This window comes from Etheostoma spectabile, chromosome 5, assembly GCF_008692095.1.
Source record: "Etheostoma spectabile isolate EspeVRDwgs_2016 chromosome 5, UIUC_Espe_1.0, whole genome shotgun sequence".
Lineage (NCBI taxonomy): Eukaryota > Metazoa > Chordata > Actinopteri > Perciformes > Percidae > Etheostoma > Etheostoma spectabile.
Genome location: NC_045737.1, coordinates 23,267 through 40,388, shown reverse-complemented (window position 1 = coordinate 40,388; position 17,122 = coordinate 23,267). Strand labels below are relative to the sequence as shown.

The 17,122-nt window shown below is 41.0% G+C and overlaps 1 protein-coding gene across 2 annotated transcripts; it reads left to right on the top strand.

Annotated features, from left to right (window-relative positions):
* The first annotated feature begins 1,744 nt into the window (after positions 1-1,744).
* LOC116689814 (adenosine receptor A2a) lies at positions 1,745-16,851 on the top strand. 2 transcript variants are annotated; one of them, XM_032516445.1, is made up of 3 exons: positions 1,745-2,028; positions 11,593-12,306; positions 14,683-16,851. In XM_032516445.1, the coding sequence occupies exons 2-3, from the start codon at positions 11,969-11,971 to the stop codon at positions 15,683-15,685; spliced, it is 1,341 nt and encodes a 446-aa protein (XP_032372336.1). In that variant the 5' UTR covers positions 1,745-2,028; positions 11,593-11,968; the 3' UTR covers positions 15,686-16,851. The 2 variants fall into 2 exon arrangements, with proteins under 2 accessions (XP_032372336.1, XP_032372337.1); XM_032516446.1 differs by having other exon boundaries at positions 1,745-2,032.
* The last annotated feature ends 271 nt before the right edge of the window (positions 16,852-17,122 follow it).

The following is a 17,122-nucleotide window of genomic DNA, read 5'->3' as shown; positions in this document are numbered from 1 at the left end:
ATATTGGGTGGAAGCACAGCCGAATTACTGTCCCAAGTTAATATCTGCCTAGGAAATGGTCTAGTCTAGATATGCCCACCTATCTACAGCTAGGGGAGACCGTAATAAGCCCTATTTCAACAAATGGTGGCGTGTTCCTTTAAAATGCTAACTAAGGGGATTTAAAGTAAAGTGTTAGCATGTAATGCTGTCCGACTGCTGTGTGTTTATTGTGCCTCAACATACCAAGTTCACTGTATTTATTTGCATGGTTTCCAATCATTGTAGTGAGTATTTGTGTGTCTAAAGTGTATAGGAATCTACGACACATACAGTAAGTAGCTGCACTGAGATAAGCTTTTTGTATTCCGCACTAATTTCCTACCTTAACAGTTGAGCTTTAGTGCTCCTGGTCCAGCGTGTGCTGATGTGGAGTGATTCATGAACACGAGAAAAGACCAAACAGCCGGCAAAAGCTAGGAAGCACATTCCACCTCCCCACGATGCAGCGGCGAGGGACATGTTACACAGTTTAGGGCTGGAGATTATGCCCTCAAAATGTGTAGCTTTACCACAACGAGCAAAGCCAATGTGAACAGTGCAGTATGTCTTTATTGGGTCCACTTCATCACAATACATTCAGATATTTCTTTGTTTACTTGAAAATGTTCTGAGAATTCCACTGAACCTACTTTAGTTTGTCATTTTGTTTCCATGTTGCCTTTTAATTTTACACTCCATGCCACATTTTGTTTTTGGTGTCAATTTATTTTATATCCTGATCACACTACATGCAGTGCAAAAACGGTCCCTTGGCAAAGGTGTGTGTGTGTGTGTGGTGTGTGTGTGTGTGTGTGTGTGTGTGTGTGTGTGTGTGTGTGTGTGTGTGTGTGTGTGTGTGTGTGTGGTGTGTGTGTGTGTGGTGTGTGTGTGTGTGTGTGTGTGTGTGTGTGTGTGTGTGGGGTGTGTGTGTGTGTGTGTGTGTGTGGTGTGTGTGTGTGTGGTGTGTGTGTGTGTGTGTGTGTGTGTGTGTGTGTGTGTGTGTGTGTGTGTGTGTGTGTGTGTGTGTGTGTGTGTGTGTGTGTGTGTGTGTGTGTGTGTGTGTGGGTGTGTGGTGTGTGAGTGTGTGAGTGTGTGAGTGAGAGCAGTATTAGGTGCACACTACAATGATAATCAGTTGTAAAGTAAAACGCTGTCTGGTTTTATGTTGCTTCACTTTTTCTGGCAATAATAAAAGAAAATTGAAACAGCCTTTTTTTTTTGGGTTATCACTGTCTTGGCAAGTGGTTTATATTGACCTTTTATTTATTCAGGGAAGGATCTTTGAGAGGAATCATCTCTTCTGCAGGGACGCCCTGATCCTGTTCCCACAGTTCCACACATTCCCACCTGGAAGCTGCCCAGTACAACCACTGTCTGATGATCAGTGGTGGAAATGAGGGAGGTGCAAGTTCTCTTTCACTTCAAACACCCAGATTGATCCTGTCGGTTATAAGGCTCAATGGTGCATTTCATTAAAAACAGTAATTACATCTGTGACATGTCTCTGGCAGTCACTGAGTAAAAAAAAAAAAACTGCACATGTGTGTTCCAGGACAAGGATTACCTCTTTGTGTCTCAGGTTTCAACACAGATACGGTGTTGTACGTGTCATCAAAAGACTCATCTGAATACACATCCGGAGAGGAAACACGCTTTACAACGGGCTCAATGTGTTTTGTGTGTGTGTGTGAGTGAGAGAGTGAGAGAGAGAGAGCGAGAGAGAGAGGGATCTCATCTGTCTGTAGGGATCTCATCTGTCTGAAGTCATTCACTGATGCGAACAGTAGAAATTGATCAGACATTCAGTGTGTTTTTATATCTCGGATTTACCCAGCACGGTGAAGTGATCAGGCGCTGGTCAGCCTACATTGAAGAAGTGTCACACTTGTTGCTCAGTGGGAAGTGAAAACCATCATTTGCGTGGTATATTTTTTTTTTTAGGGTTGAGATGTTATCAACGCCGGAAATCTACTTTCTGCCCAGTGGACATCAAGAAAAAAAAAAAAAGTGAGTCATTTTAATTGTCGATTTTTTTTTAATGCATGAAATCAATAGCCTACAACCTGATTTGAGTGTTTAAATGTAGCCTATGATTTCATCAGACCTTATGCATGCGATCTTAACGTGTTATGTGGTGCCTTTATAATAGGCTGTAACGTAGTGAACAGACAGCGTGCAGGCCAACCAACAGGAGCTGCGTGTGAAGCGGATCAGACAGAAAGCATGTGGTAAATGTGTGAGGAACACGGTAAAGTGATGTTTGCAGTGTAGCTCCAGCATTTCCAATAGGCCTGTACCCACTTAAAAATACCCAATGACACGCAACAAAGCACGCATAGCCTACTTTCCATTATAGCTTTGACATATTTTGAATTGTCATCTGTGTTTTCTTCAGGCTATATAAAGGTATTTCCACCGTAAATTGGTACATACAAGTGTATCCGAATACAGGAAATTAAGTCGTTGATGCTCATAACTTCCCTGGGGGAGGACACCCAGACCCCCCAAGGGCAGATTCTGGCCAACACCACTCGCACGATTGGTAGGCTGCAAGTTGTCCTACTCTGGGTGTTAGGTTTCCTCACCTGTAAGAAGTAAAACCAGCAGAAATGAACCTGAAGACAATTCACTAGGGCTGTAGGATTGTTTGTTTTTTGGTCTCAGACTTGTCTTGGACTCGGTCTTGCCTCGGACTGACCATTGGACTTGCCGAATATTGGCCTACTAGTTGGTCTAGACCCAGTCCAGCACTAGGCCTAGGGTGGCCTATATGATTTTTTTTCTAACTGAATTCCCTCCTCAAAACAAAACCATTGATGAAGGTTGCTAGTTCAAAAAACAGGCACTGGTTTAATTGATAATCCATCTAGGATGGGCTTAGCATATTGGTTATTGCATCATATACCTCAATCATCATCATTATTTTCATTATGGCCACACACAATGTCAGCGAGCACTTTGTACTATGGATTCTTCAGAACAAGAAATAAGTTCAAGGATGTTAACATGTCAGTTTTTTAGTGACACCTGTATTTCTTGTTAAATGTTAGGCTACATTTTCAATCAGCAATCCAGAATGTTCTTGTTACACCCGAATAAAAAGACTCAACATCTAAACCCTTGTGTTGTCACATCAAAATTGAAAATTAACATTTTTATTTTTAACTTTTTCTTACGTTTTTGTCTTTTTTTTCAACACTTATGACACTTTTTTTGTAATGTTTGCCACTTTTTTGACATTTTCAACACTACGTAACACTAAAATTCCCCCCAAAACTGTGAAACTAACGTAAGTTAAACAGTTCTTTTTGGAATTTACGGTCAATAAACTTAATTTATAGGAAATTATACCTAATGTATGAGTTAGAAAAGCAGAAATTAGAAATTATTTAGACAAAAATTAAAGCAATGTATCTTGATGGATAATCACAAATTGGAATATGTCCACTATAATAATAATAATACTATTGCGAAACCACTTCAATTTTTTTTCTTTTCCAAATGCTATAAAATTGAATAAGACACCCCAAATGTAATGAAAATAGAGATTTGTATTTGCCAAAGAGCGTGTGGAATCAATCATGTTATTTTGGGTAATTAAAATTGGGTAGTTAAAAAGAGCATTGATACCGGAAAACGGGTCAATTTGACCCGAGGACAACATGAAGGTTAAGTAGAATTGTCTTTTTCTTGGTCTTGTCTCTCATTTGGACTTGGTATTCACTTGGATCCCATTTGTTTGTTAGCTGCTTCCATGTAGGCTACAGCTGTGGCGCTGGGTTCGCATTTTTGCCGGAACATCAGGCAACCTTGCCCGACTCCCACAATGGGTTGTTGATGTCGACACACAGGCCAAAACATAGACATTCTGCCACTAAACAGAAATTTTAAATGAGAAAATAATGGGATTAGCTTGGTTGTCAGAAAAGATAGTGTTTCAATTTAGCATGTATCCTTCTGATAACAGATTGTGGTCCTTTTTGGATTTAATACAGTACATGTATTACATATTGCACCTTTAAGTACTTCCCTTTTAATTCCTAATGGAGGACTATATAGTATTATGAGTTAACAGAAATATCATATTAACAGATCTGTGAATTGATCATACTGATTACTTTCCCAAGTAGTTCACATTACTGCGTCCCCCCAAAGTAAAGTGATACATAATCCTGAATAGTAAAGGAAACACTGACTCAATTGGTGTCAGCATGGACTGAGACACAGTCACAGACTCTCAGTCAGGCATGAAAAAATAACATAAAATTCATGAATAATGATTCAAACTTGAAAATAAAATGTGTGGGTTAATGAAAATCAAAACAATATTAAAGTGAATCAGCTTACAGGAAGCACACATCATGGCTGGGGTGGAAAAGACTGAACCAATGGAGGAAGGATGTATCCATAGCCCCTAATTTGGTTGTTTGTTTGCACCTGAAAGGGTTTTTATTTTAACTTCCCTGTCTCAGGCCCTGTTTACATTTCCCTTCATTTATAGTCTACCCTTCCTTTACACGCAAACGGAAAATTTGCCTCTGAAAACGAGTATTTCTAAAACCTCCAGCCAGAATGGAGATTTTTGAAAATTTCATTTGCACATTTGACACTGAGACAAACTGAGGTTTAGGCAGCCGAGGAAGTGAGAAAAAGCAGCGAGAGGATGTGATTCGTTACTGTTGTTGCTGTATTCGGGATTCTGATCAAGGGGGTAAGCCTCTCTTCTCAAAGCGTAGCTCCCATGGCGCCATTTTAATGCTACAAAGCCATCACCTGCAGTTAACATCCCATTGACTTCTATTCATTTTGGTGCCACTTTGACAGCAAATAACTTTACATCTGAAGCGTTTCAAGACTCTATTTGTCTGCTGTTCATTTCTAAGGAAACACAACAATGTATAAAAGGCTCCATTACCTTGTCTCTCACGTTATGGCGCCGTAGCAGACGTTTTTTTAAAAATACAATTGCGTCATAACCACGCAACTTACAGTCGCATAGTCGAAAAATCACTGTATTGTCAGGAGAAGCTTGCAGACAGTTTGGACTTAGATTAGCTGTTTAGGTTTAATTAATAATGTTAACTAGCATGTAAGTTAGCAGTAATTAGCCTGTGCCTATGTTGTCTCCTAACACATACCTATGCTCTCCATCTCTGCTGATTGGGAATGATAAGATTTCTCTTCCCACAGCTACCAGAAGACTTACAACTTTCAGACATATTGCCCACGTCACAACTATTGTCGAGCTCAGTTGGAGGCTGTGCAGTAACGCCTAGCCATCACCGGAAAAGTGCTTCTGTTTTCCTTCACTGGTCTCCGTCCAGAACAGCGGGATCTATTGGTCCACTTCATTAACTGTCTATGATTCTGATTGGCTAACGTGGGCTTGAGCTTCTTGTTACACTGCCACCTACAGGTTTGGCATGCTCTGACACGCATATACACACTAGTACGTAACCGAACACTTTTCTGAAAACCAACAGCTGTGCACAATGTTATTTTTGAAACCAGAGAGGTTGAAATGTCCATTTCTGAAAATAGCCGGCCACGTGTAAACGTAGTCTCAGGTGGGGTCAGATGGCCTCGTCATCATTAGCTATAAAATGTTATTAGGAGTTACTCATTATATAATGGTTTACGAACAGATAGTTCCTCGTTTGTTTCCCTGTTTCCCTTTTTTGTTTTAAAGTATTACCCAATTGAGTAATAATGAAACAATAAATTGCAATGATCAAAAATACCAAACTCAATCGACACGTAATAACTCTGGGGCTTTTGAGGCCCTGGAGCCTGGGGCAGTTTCCCACTTTGCCCGGTTGGTGTCTTATAAGCAACTGCATTTTAAACCTACATTTAACTAGATATCTTGGTATCTTGATTCAAATCGAATGTTGGGTTAAGTCATGTTTGAATCATCCCTGTCTAAAGTGGGTCCAGAACAAGTCAAGGCTGAGAGTCTCATTTAAGTCATTAATAGATCAGTAGATGAAGATAGCAAAATCTAAAACCAAGAGGCTCTTTAGATGCATAAAAATGACATATAAAGAAGGTGAAAAAGGTGAAAAAATATGACAAAAAAGTCAACTTTTCAGTCAGGACTATAGTCAGCACGACATGTGTATACAGAGGAAAGAGTTGGGGCTATATGTATTTGTGTGAGTTCAAACTGGGATGGACTACAGCTTCAGGGGCCCCTAAAGCCCTGTGAACGTGTCAGTTGGTTTGTGGTTATCTGATTAATTGCAAATTTGCTTTGGAATATGGACGACGAAAGTACTATATCAAATTAAAATGATAAGGGTCTTTAAGGCAGGTTGTTACCTTGTCTCGTTTGCTTGTTGATGTTGTTGGCTCCGTGTCAACATGTAAATGCTGCATTCAAATGCAAGTTATTCGACTCAGGTGGGCCACACAGCTACTGCACAATTTGGCCCCAGGGCATACAAGTGTGTTAGATTAGATTAGATTAGATTATACTTTATTTATCCCACGACCGGGGAAATTCTGTCGTTACAAGTAGCAGCATAGCAGCAACAGCAAAAAACAGAAAAACAAAACAATAACACACAAACAAGTAAGCACGAAAGAAATACAGGCAAGAAATACAAGGCAAGAAATACAGGCAAGAAATAGACAATGAAATATGGTAGACTGAGTAAGTAAAATGCCGTCAAACAAAAGGAATTTTAAAGTGCGGTTGCCATGATAAGAAACAATATTGCGGTGTAAGTGACGTTAAAAATTAGTTAAGTTGAATGTGTAATTAGAGCAAAGAAGCAAGAGTCGGTAGCATAATTTAAATTATATTAACCTGAGACCATAAATATTGAAAAGTAAGTACTTGTAATAAAATAATATAAATCCAATATTAAAGATAAACAGAAAGTGTGTGATGTAGATGGAGAAAAACAGGAACAGAAACTACAACATTATCAGGTAGTGCAGGTGTTGTAGAGTCTGACAGCGGCCGGGATGAAGGACCTGCGGTACCTCTCCTTCTTACACCGTGGGTGTATCAGTCTGCTGCTGAAGGAGCTGCTCAGGACCCCACAGTGTCATGTAGGGGTGAGAGGTGTTGTCCATGATGGATGTCAGCTTGGCTAACATCCTCCTCTCCCCTACTTCCTCTATGGGTCCAGAGGACAGTCCAGGACAGAGCTCGCTCTCCGGATCAGTCTATTGAGTCTGCTCCTGTCCCGGTCCGAGCTGCCCCCCCTCCAGCAGACCACAGCGTAGAGGATGGCAGAGGCCACCACAGAGTCATAGAAGGTCCTGAGGAGAGTCCTACACACTCCAAAGGACCTGAGTCTCCTCAGCAGATGGAGGCGACTCTGGCCCTTCTTGTAGAGTGCTTGGGTGTTATCAGTCCAGTTCAGTTTATTGTTTAGGTGAACACCCAGGAATTTGTAGCTCTCCACTACATCAATGTCCAATCCCTGGATGCTCACCGGTGAGAAGGGGGATGTTTTCCTCCTGAAGTCGACTATCATCTCCTTTGTCTTGCTGGTGTTAAGCTGAAGCTGGTTGAGCTCACACCAGCTGACAAAGTCCTTGATAACCGACCTGTATTCCAGATCGTTCCCCTCAGAGACACAACCAACAACGGCTGTGTCATCAGAGAACTTCTGGATGTGGCAGTGGGTGGTGTTGTGTGTGAAGTCCGAGGTGTAGAGGGTGAAAAGGAAGGGGGAGAGCACCGTACCCTGAGGGGCACCTGTGCTGCAGTGCACCACGTCAGACACACAGTGATGGAGCCTCACATACTGTGGTCTGTTGGTGAGGTAGTCCGTAGTCCATGCAGCCAGATGTTGGTCCAATCTGACCATGGGTCCAAGCAGAACTATAAAGACAGGGGGAAGTGTATCATGATACACTTCCATACATATCATGTATCATCATATCATAATTTAACTTGGTTATAAGATATTCATCTTACTGTCACAGAGGAGTGAAGAAACTAGAAAATATTTAAGAAGTTGGACTAAGAGAATTCATACTTTTTTTATCATAAAAAATGATTCAAACCGATTAATCAAAATAGCTGGTGATTATATTAATAGTTGACAATTAATCGACTAACTGATTAATCTCTGCAGCTCTAAGTTGTTCCCAAAAACTTTTCACGTTGATGATCCTTAAAATGAAACAAATTAGACCACGGACCCCCATTGGATTTTTGCTTTTAGATATTAAGAAAGTGTATAAAAACCTATCATTAAAATAGTCATACATTCTGCCACTGTGTTACTTTGATTGATGAAAGGTTTCCCCGGAACCCACTTTAAAAAAACCACTGGTATAGGACACTTTCTTTGGTGGTGGGGTCAGTGTTTAGCTCATGCGCTAACGCAGTAGGGCAGACTTGTTAAAGGTCCCATGACATGATGCTCCTTGGTCTTTTATATAGTCCTTAGTGGTCCCCTAATACCATTTCTGAAGTTTCTTTCCCAAAATTCAGTCGTGGTGCAGAATTACAGCAACTAGGGGGGCAAGGTGGAGGCTGGGGGTGTGGCCTTGACCAACTGCCACGTTGGTAAAGCAGAGAAAGGGGAGGTAACCTTGCCCCTTATGACCTCATAAGGAGCAAAATTCCAGATCGGGCCATCTGAGCTTTCATTTTCTCAAAGGCAGAGCAGGATACCCAGGGCTTGGTTTACACCTATCTATATTTCTAGTCACTGGGGGACCATAGGCAGGCTGGGGGAACTCATATTAATGTTTAAAAACCTCATAAAATGAAATTTTCATGCAATGGGTCCTTTAACAGAGCTGGTCTTGTCACTACCCGATGTGAGTTGATTGCAGACGTGAGTTGCACACGCATCATTTTTGTAGCTTACAAGATGCTCATAGATATATATCTATGCAGAATGCTAATGAGAGACTTCTGTAATGTCAATAGAGTAAAAATGGACCTACTTAACAACGTTCACTGCTGGCAACAAGTTAGCAATCAAACACAACAAAGGCTCTCACTTGAATGGCATGTTGAGCTCACGTTAACAATAAAACAATCATAGATAGATGAAACATTTTTGAAATGATTTCCATCTTCTGTTAAGTTTATTATTTTATGGATTTCACAAATTTCAGTATGACACGTTATGCCGTAAACTGTTTAAATTTGAGCATGCATGACTCAAATCTGCACTTGACTCACATAGGGTACTGACAGAGCACAGTTGTCAGCATATTCAGCCAGCAGCCATGTTGTCACTTAGATTACCATCAGCAGCGTACAGTGAGTGTGTCTGTTAGCAGGAAGCTGAGAGCTTTCATGTTTGCTCCTCCTGTACTTCCTCTGCATGATTAGGGCATTTGTTTTCTATTTGGTGATGCTCTAGCAGGGTTTGAGGCAAATTAAGTAAATGTTATTTAAGTCACTTACCAACTGTACAACACATTTCATCTGAATTTATCTGAATACAAGTTACAAGATTCTTTTAAAATTTTATTTCTGAGCAAAATTTATGTGATCCAAGCCTGAAATACCTCACCGTCCCTTGTTTCACTATAACTCCCTAGAGTTTCTCCGATGTATGTCATAATTCCATCTCAGGACAGCTTGTTATTTTGGAGGCATTGCTAGCATGGGAGAGTCACTGCTGTAGTTTTCAGAGATTCATTATTTCCTTTACTGTCCTCTGGGATTTTTATTTTGGACAAACCTCTGCTGCTTCAAACATTATAATACACTGCAATATTATACCACACATCAAGACAAATGAATACCCAAGGGTTAAAGGAAAGAGACAAACCAAAACTTTGTGTGTAAGTCAAATAGAATGAACGAAATAAACCTTCTGATAACTATCAACCTTGAAATAACAAGTAAAAAGGTCTCATCCAACCCAGAGGGAAAACCTTGCCTCAGAGAGCAAAGACCTCTGTGTTCCAGCACAGCTGTTATCTCTGAAAACTTGACTTGGAGGGAGTTCAGCCCCAAAAAAACAGCAGATGTCTGTTTGTTGAGCCTTTTATGGCCAATGACTCACAGATATCAGACAATCTTGTGATTCACTTATTGAGAATACACCACATAGGCCAAATTTCTTAGACTGCTTAAACACTTAAAAATGCCCTGAAGACCTAAGGTAGCATGAGTAAAAAGGGCTTCGCTAAGAAGAAGCTGTGACAGCGAACTAAAACGGTATTGAGGGTCTTAAAACCAAAAACGCTTTGCAGATTTGAGGTTTAATTGTTTTCGCCAATACGGTTGATGCCTTTCACATTTCATGTAGTCATCATTTAAAACTAGTCCTCTAATACATTAAATGTTTATGACTACATAAGCAATAATCAAAGTCACGATTGGGAAAAAACCCTTAATTATTATTTATTATTAACACTTATAGTTAACCTGCTTTATCAGGACCGTGAGGGTGTGGTTTGGTCAGATAGGATATGATAGTGGGGTGGTCTCTAGCTCACCCAGTAAGAGTGTGCACCCCATGGTTCAAATCCGACTTGCGGCCCTTTGCTGCGTGTCATCCCCCATCTCTCTCCCCCTTTCATGTCTATCCACTCTCACTAAAAATAAATGGAAAAGCCCAAAAAATAATCTAAAAAAAAAAAAAAAAGATATGACTGACAGTGTTGGCAACATGCCAGGACCGATAAATGGGAAAAAGGGTACAAGCAGCCAAAATGTGTTTCCTCAGGAAAGTGGCTGGCGTCTCCCTCAGATAGGGTGAGAAGCTCAAACATCCGGGAGGAACTTGGAGTAGAGCCGCCGCTCCTTTCAAAGATTATTTTTTAGTCATTTTAGGCCTTTATTTGAGACAAGATAGCTTAGACGTGAAAGGGGAGAGAGGGGATTGACAAGCAAAGGGCCGCAGGTCGGAATCGAACCTGCGTCTGCTGTGTTGACAACAGAGTCCCTGTATATGGGCGTGCACTCTACCACGTGAGTTCCCCGGGCGCCCGTGCCACTGCTCCTTTGCATTGAAAGGAACCGGTTGAGATGGTTTGGGCATCTAGTAAAGATGAGCCAAATTAACCAGCTCTAACTGGGGGATCCCGAGGTGTTCCCAGACCAGGTTAGAGATATAATCCCTTCACTTAGTCCTGGGTCTTCCCCGAGGCCTCCTCCCAGTTGGAAATGCTTGAAACACCTCCCTAGGGTGGCACCCAGGAGGCATCCTTACCAGATGCCTGAACCACCTCAAAGGAGAAGCGGCTCTACTCCGAGCTCCTCCTGGTTCATGAGCAATTTAAATCTTTATTTTGAATCAGCTGATGCTTTTGGTGATGTATTGTTAAATTTAAATACCCAAGTATTACCACCTGAAGTCTCTATTAAATTGTTTAGATTAAAGGCTCTTTAAGGCAAGTTGACCCCACCTACACATTCATTTGTGGTGAGAATTGTGGGAAACATTTATGCCTTTTGAAAGGAAGACATTATTGAATTTAAAAACAAGATTGAGTTCAACCCTTAAGTCTTTTCAGAGTATTAGCAGAAGAGGGAAATATTGATATAGTCCTGCAACACTGCAAGTGTGTGTCTGTTGAAATGCACTTCCTTAATTGTGAAAGCATTTCCTCTTTTCCACTTTTGCACCTCTTTAGCCACATGATGTTCCAGTGAAGAGTTGTCGGCATCATCTCAGCCACTCGAGAAGTTCATGGGAAAAAGGCACTGAGGGGAAAGCGCTGAGGGGAGAGGACAGCAGAGGAGTGTTTTATCAGGAGTGGATGGATGCGACTGTGTCCTGTGCGAGTTAGGAGAGATGACAGCTCCATCTATTTGAATAAACCTTTTTACCCAGCTTTTGGAGACGAGCAGGTGTTGAGGAGGTACCACAGCTGCTTGGGGGAGTCTGGTGGATGTTTCTGAAAGTGCTGGAGGTGCGGAGGCTGAGCTCAGCGGCTGCCAGGCTGCAGCTATGGTCGTTGAGGTGAGGTTTCCTCCCTCTTCATCAGTGAGCTCGACGTTTGTCTCACCATGCCGGAAGACCCCATCGCTTCCTCCTTCTACATCGTCCTAGAGCTGCTGATTGCCGTGTTCTCTGTGCTGGGAAATGTGCTGGTCTGCTGGGCCGTGGGCCTCAACAGCAACCTGCAGAGCATCACCAACTTCTTCGTGGTGTCGCTGGCGGTGGCCGACATCGCCGTGGGCGTACTGGCCATTCCGTTTGCCATCGTCATCAGCACCGGCTTCTGCTCCAACTTCTATGGCTGCCTGTTCATTGCCTGCTTCGTGCTGGTTCTCACGCAGAGCTCCATCTTCAGCCTGCTGGCCATCGCTATAGATCGCTACATTGCAATCAAGATGCCTCTCAGGTAAGTGAGCCCAAGGGCTGTGAGTAGCTCTTCTGCAGTTACATGACTATTTCCTTTTATAAGAATACAATGTTAATAAAGGAGTTTTAAGAAGTGGCTTTGTTATTGGTTAATAAAGTATTTAATAATGCTTCATAGATCATTTGTGAGATACCTTTCACTTTTTAGGTTGACAAAAAAACTTGATAACTTAAATCAGTTTAACAAATCCATATTGAGAACATGTACAACAACAGACCTGATATAATAAAAACCTTTTATTAATGACTTATTATATAGATAGGCAGATAGATAGATGTACTTTACTGATCCTAAATTGGGAATTCTTATATTACACATAGCCAGTTATATAGGCTTGCACGGGAAAAGTGATACATATAATACTAACTTTAAGTATTGTAATGGGAAAATTACATAGTACAATACACTATGAATTTACTGAACCACTACTACTAAAATATAAAATAAAAACAGAGGATAACATACTATATGCATTAGATAAGTAATGATGAGATGGTAGAGTGGGAGAATACATATGTGCAAAATCACAATATGGAAGGTTGGACAGATGTTAGGTATTATAAAGACTTATTTCTGTATCAGCCCTTGTGACAGTGAAACTGAACTAGCCTGTTAGAGAAAGAGATCCACTGTCTATCCAGGGGGTGGATTAACATTAGCTGCAGACTACAGGGCCTAATATTCATTTATAAACATTTATAACTGCATTAAAAACCACCAAAGGTTTTTTTTTACAACCGGGCCTTCCAAACGTTGAAAAGTTGTCCGGATTGGTTTCATTAATAACCGATCGATAAAGCATTAGTACATTTTTTATTAACTTTAAATAAGACTTCTAGTCACAATTTCCAAAGCGCTGCCTTTATTAGAAAGTGGTACCAAAAGGTCTTTAGCACTGTAGAAAGTAAGAAACAGAAGAAACAACCAAAGTGCATTATTTAATATTCTTAAACAGAGAGAATGTATTTGAAATGTACCATAACTTGTTGTCTTAACATTTTCTTTTATTTTCTCAACTCAGTCTAATCTATTTCGTGGTCCCAGGCAGGGGAGATCTCACAATAAAAGTTCATATTTAATTTGTTTTCGCAGCATTAACCTTTGCACTTCAACATCTCAAGAATGTGATAGAAACAAGCCAAAGAACTCAGCTGCTCTCCCACACAGGCATACTCAAAATAGACTCTTCCTTTTGAGGACTTTGTTTGTTTATCCTTTCTCTTTTAGTTCCGGCATAAGAAGTGCTTCCACAGAACAATCAGCTAATCCAATTATCAGTTGAGGAGGAACTTCATATACTGTACACAAAGATTATTATGACAGTGTACAGTCTTATCTATCATGAGATAATTGTTGGAAACTTTCTTATATTGACTGTAGACATGAGTTATCAGCTCACAAACACAGCTGATGCTTGATGTTTCAACAACTCCTCCAAACCATGCAAAAATATTGGCCGTTTATTCCTAGCCCCTTATACAACCCACAGGAGCGTTATATAAATCAGTTTGGTTAAATTTAGGCACAAAAACTACTTTATAGCTATCTTTAGCAAAGATTGTGGTTTGGTACAAAATGAATTCAATTCAATTCTATTTTTTTTATCTCTTCTCCGCAAACTAAACACACGGCTTTATCTTTGACTTTAGTAAATAAATACTTAGAAGTCCATGTTTGGTTAATAACTCTTTACTGACCTTTCTTTTTTTCCTATGAGCTGACATTTTTGAGGAATAACAGCTCATTCACGTCCATGCTAACGTCTCGTGAGCTCAGTTCGCCGCTCTCCGACACATTGCAGTTCTTCTTCTTCTACTTATTTTTAATTGCGACTTGCAACCTGAGAAAAAGGAGCTACATACGTTCGCACAAAAAAAAGCAACAACAAAAAAACAATCGCCTTCCAAATAAAAGCAATGCAGTTGTATTCCATGCATGATGTACACTTACTTACGTTTGATTGCTGACTTCCAACTGACCTCACGCAGGCTGGTTAGGGCCACCCAATAGGCCGGATGTGACCCGCGGGCCCAGGTCTGCGCTAAACCTAAATGTTACAGTCAAGCTTTGACTGCAATGACGGAAGGGAATGTCAAGCGTTAACAGCATGCTTAGGCTGTGTTGACGTTGACAGTATTGGGTCTGATCTAGCATCTACAGAGAAGGTCCTGTGTTGGTTTATTAGAATCTCTTATAGGCTACTTTGTCACCTTACTTCATGCTTTTCTCCCGTCATAACTACTACAGCCACTAGAAGGTGTCGTCACTATAAACATAAATATGAGTTGAAATGGCTGCTTGAACGATTTATTGGGGGTGGACAGTCTCTGATGTTTGTATTGTCTCCTTCTCCAGGTACAATGGCTTGGTAACAGGCCAGCGGGCACAAGGTATCATCGCCATTTGCTGGGTTTTATCAATCATCATCGGTCTGACCCCCATGATGGGCTGGCACAAGCTACCTGAGAGCAGCAACAGTACCTGCCCGCCCGGCCTGATGAAGTGCCTGTTTGAGGGTGTGGTGGTCATGGAGTATATGGTCTACTTCAACTTCTTGGCTTGTGTACTGATTCCCCTGGTGCTGATGCTAGCCATCTACCTGTGCATCTTTATGGCTGCTCGCCACCAGCTCAAGCTGATGGAGGTCAAAGTGGTTCATGGAGAGAAGTCGCGCTCAACGCTGCAGAAAGAGGTCCAAGCTGCCAAGTCTCTGGCCATCATCGTGGGGCTGTTTGCAGTCTGCTGGCTGCCTTTACACATCATCAACTGCTTCACCCTCTTCTGCCCTCTGTGTGATCGTCCTCCGGCCTGGATCATGTATGTGGCCATTATTCTTTCCCATGCCAACTCTGTGATCAACCCCTTCATCTATGCCTACCGCATCCAGGAGTTCCGACAGACCTTCCGTAAGATTATCCGCCGCCACATCCTGGGCCAGCAGGAGCTGTTTGAAAGAAGCAGCAGTCAGCACAACTTCACTCACAACAGCATCACTGACTCCATCAGACTCAAGGCAAACGGCCTCAGCGTTGACCTTTTCCCTGAACACAGCAGCAGCAGCAGTAGCTGTGAAAGCTCATGCCGCTGCCCTTCTCATGTCTCTCCAGTAGGGGGCAGTCTGGTGACAGTATCCCGCCCCCCTCTGTCAGTCATCATCTCCCACTGTTCTAAGATGGGCACACAGCAGACTAAAATCCCCATAGGCCATCCTCTACAGTATGCGGAGCAGCAGCATGACTTTGCTGGAACAGAAGTCTTGGAGGATAAGGGCAAACAGAACCTGGGCTCCGCCAAGGATACATTCCTATTTAACAAGCAGGACAGAACAAGACTTCATGAGCTGGAAAAGGTGTCCTGACCCATGGACATTCACTACTATTCAGGAGTAGCATGTCAACGTTAGCTCAGCAGCAGCTCACATAGGTTCGGGATAAGTCCTGATGTGGAATGGAAATGGGAGCACTGTAAATGGACAAATTGGATAACTTTAATCTCCTTGACTTGCCATGAAAAATTGTCTGCACTATTTAAGCACAGTGTATTTATAATTTAAAGCAGACTAAACCTCTGAAAGCACTGCTAATGGCCCAAATAGGTTTTGCTGCTTACGAATGGTTTAAATTGATGGAGTGACTGACTAAGGTGCAGACACTTCACACAAAGGGCTCTGCATTTATTTCAACAAACAATATTTCTAAATGCTTTTACCTTCTTTACGAACAGATATAGGTCAATACAAATGCTCTGTTGCCAGTGATTATGTCTGACCCACCAAAGCTTAGCCAATATTGAGAGAAGGGATAGTATGGACCTCTTACTTTCTTAAAAAAATAAGAATGAAAAAAAAAACATTAATAGTAGCCTGTTTTTAGGATGTCCAACTTTGGTTAATTGCAGGTTGAAATAATATACCAGAAATAAAATACCATAGTGTGCAAGTGCTTTCCTCCTGACATTTCTGTTCTGAATGCTTTATTATTACATAATTGATACACTTTTTTCAGGGATGTGGATATAAATGTACTCTAATGGATTTCACCTTATAACACTGCCATGGATCATGGGCAAAGGATTCATTTTTTATGCAGTATTGCACCATCATTTGCAACATTTTAGATTCAGTCCATCCTGCATTGTGCAGAGATAGCTGTTTTTATTAGAGAAAATTTAACATTTTTCACATTCGGTCTACTCTTTTCTCTTACATTGTAATTCAGCTTCATTGCATAGATCTATGTGCATTGTGACATACAATGAATGGGTTCCAATTGGGCTAAAACAATAAAAACAGTATTTTCACTAGTGATAGATTTGTTCCTGTTTGTGTCAATAGCTATGTAATGGCTCACATCTTTAAAAGCAAAGGGTAATGTAATGCTGAAATGTAACCTTGTGTTTTTGTTTGCTCAGTGTGACAATGCGACTTGACTTGTACTCATGTAAATGTCGACTTCTGAGTTTGATGAATGATGGGAAATAATTGTAAGAGGATTGTGAATGATTATATTTTAGACTTAAATCAAACTCAAGGAAGAAGTTCTGTTTTTTTATTTGCCATGATAAGTGTGTCCTTAGTCCAGCACAGCTGTTGCTTCAGTGTTATCACCATAGACTGTAATAAATAATGGACTTCCCAGTCTGAAAAGTGAAGTGCCTTAAACCTGCATTCTATCTCATTTCCAGAAAGGGGACTCCACTCCACTTAAATCAAATTACATGGTAGCCTATAAAGAATTGACCCTACTTCTCACTTAATTTGTTACTACCTTAGTAAACATTTTCAGGAGTTTTTGGT

Bases quoted from the DNA above. Each gene is read 5' to 3' on its own strand.
- LOC116689814 (XM_032516445.1), top strand. From the start codon at position 11,969: ATGCCGGAAGACCCCATCGCTTCCTCCTTCTACATCGTCCTAGAGCTG. The intron at 12,307-14,682 runs GTAAGTGAGCCC...CTCCTTCTCCAG, and splicing joins GCAATCAAGATGCCTCTCAG to GTACAATGGCTTGGTAACAG.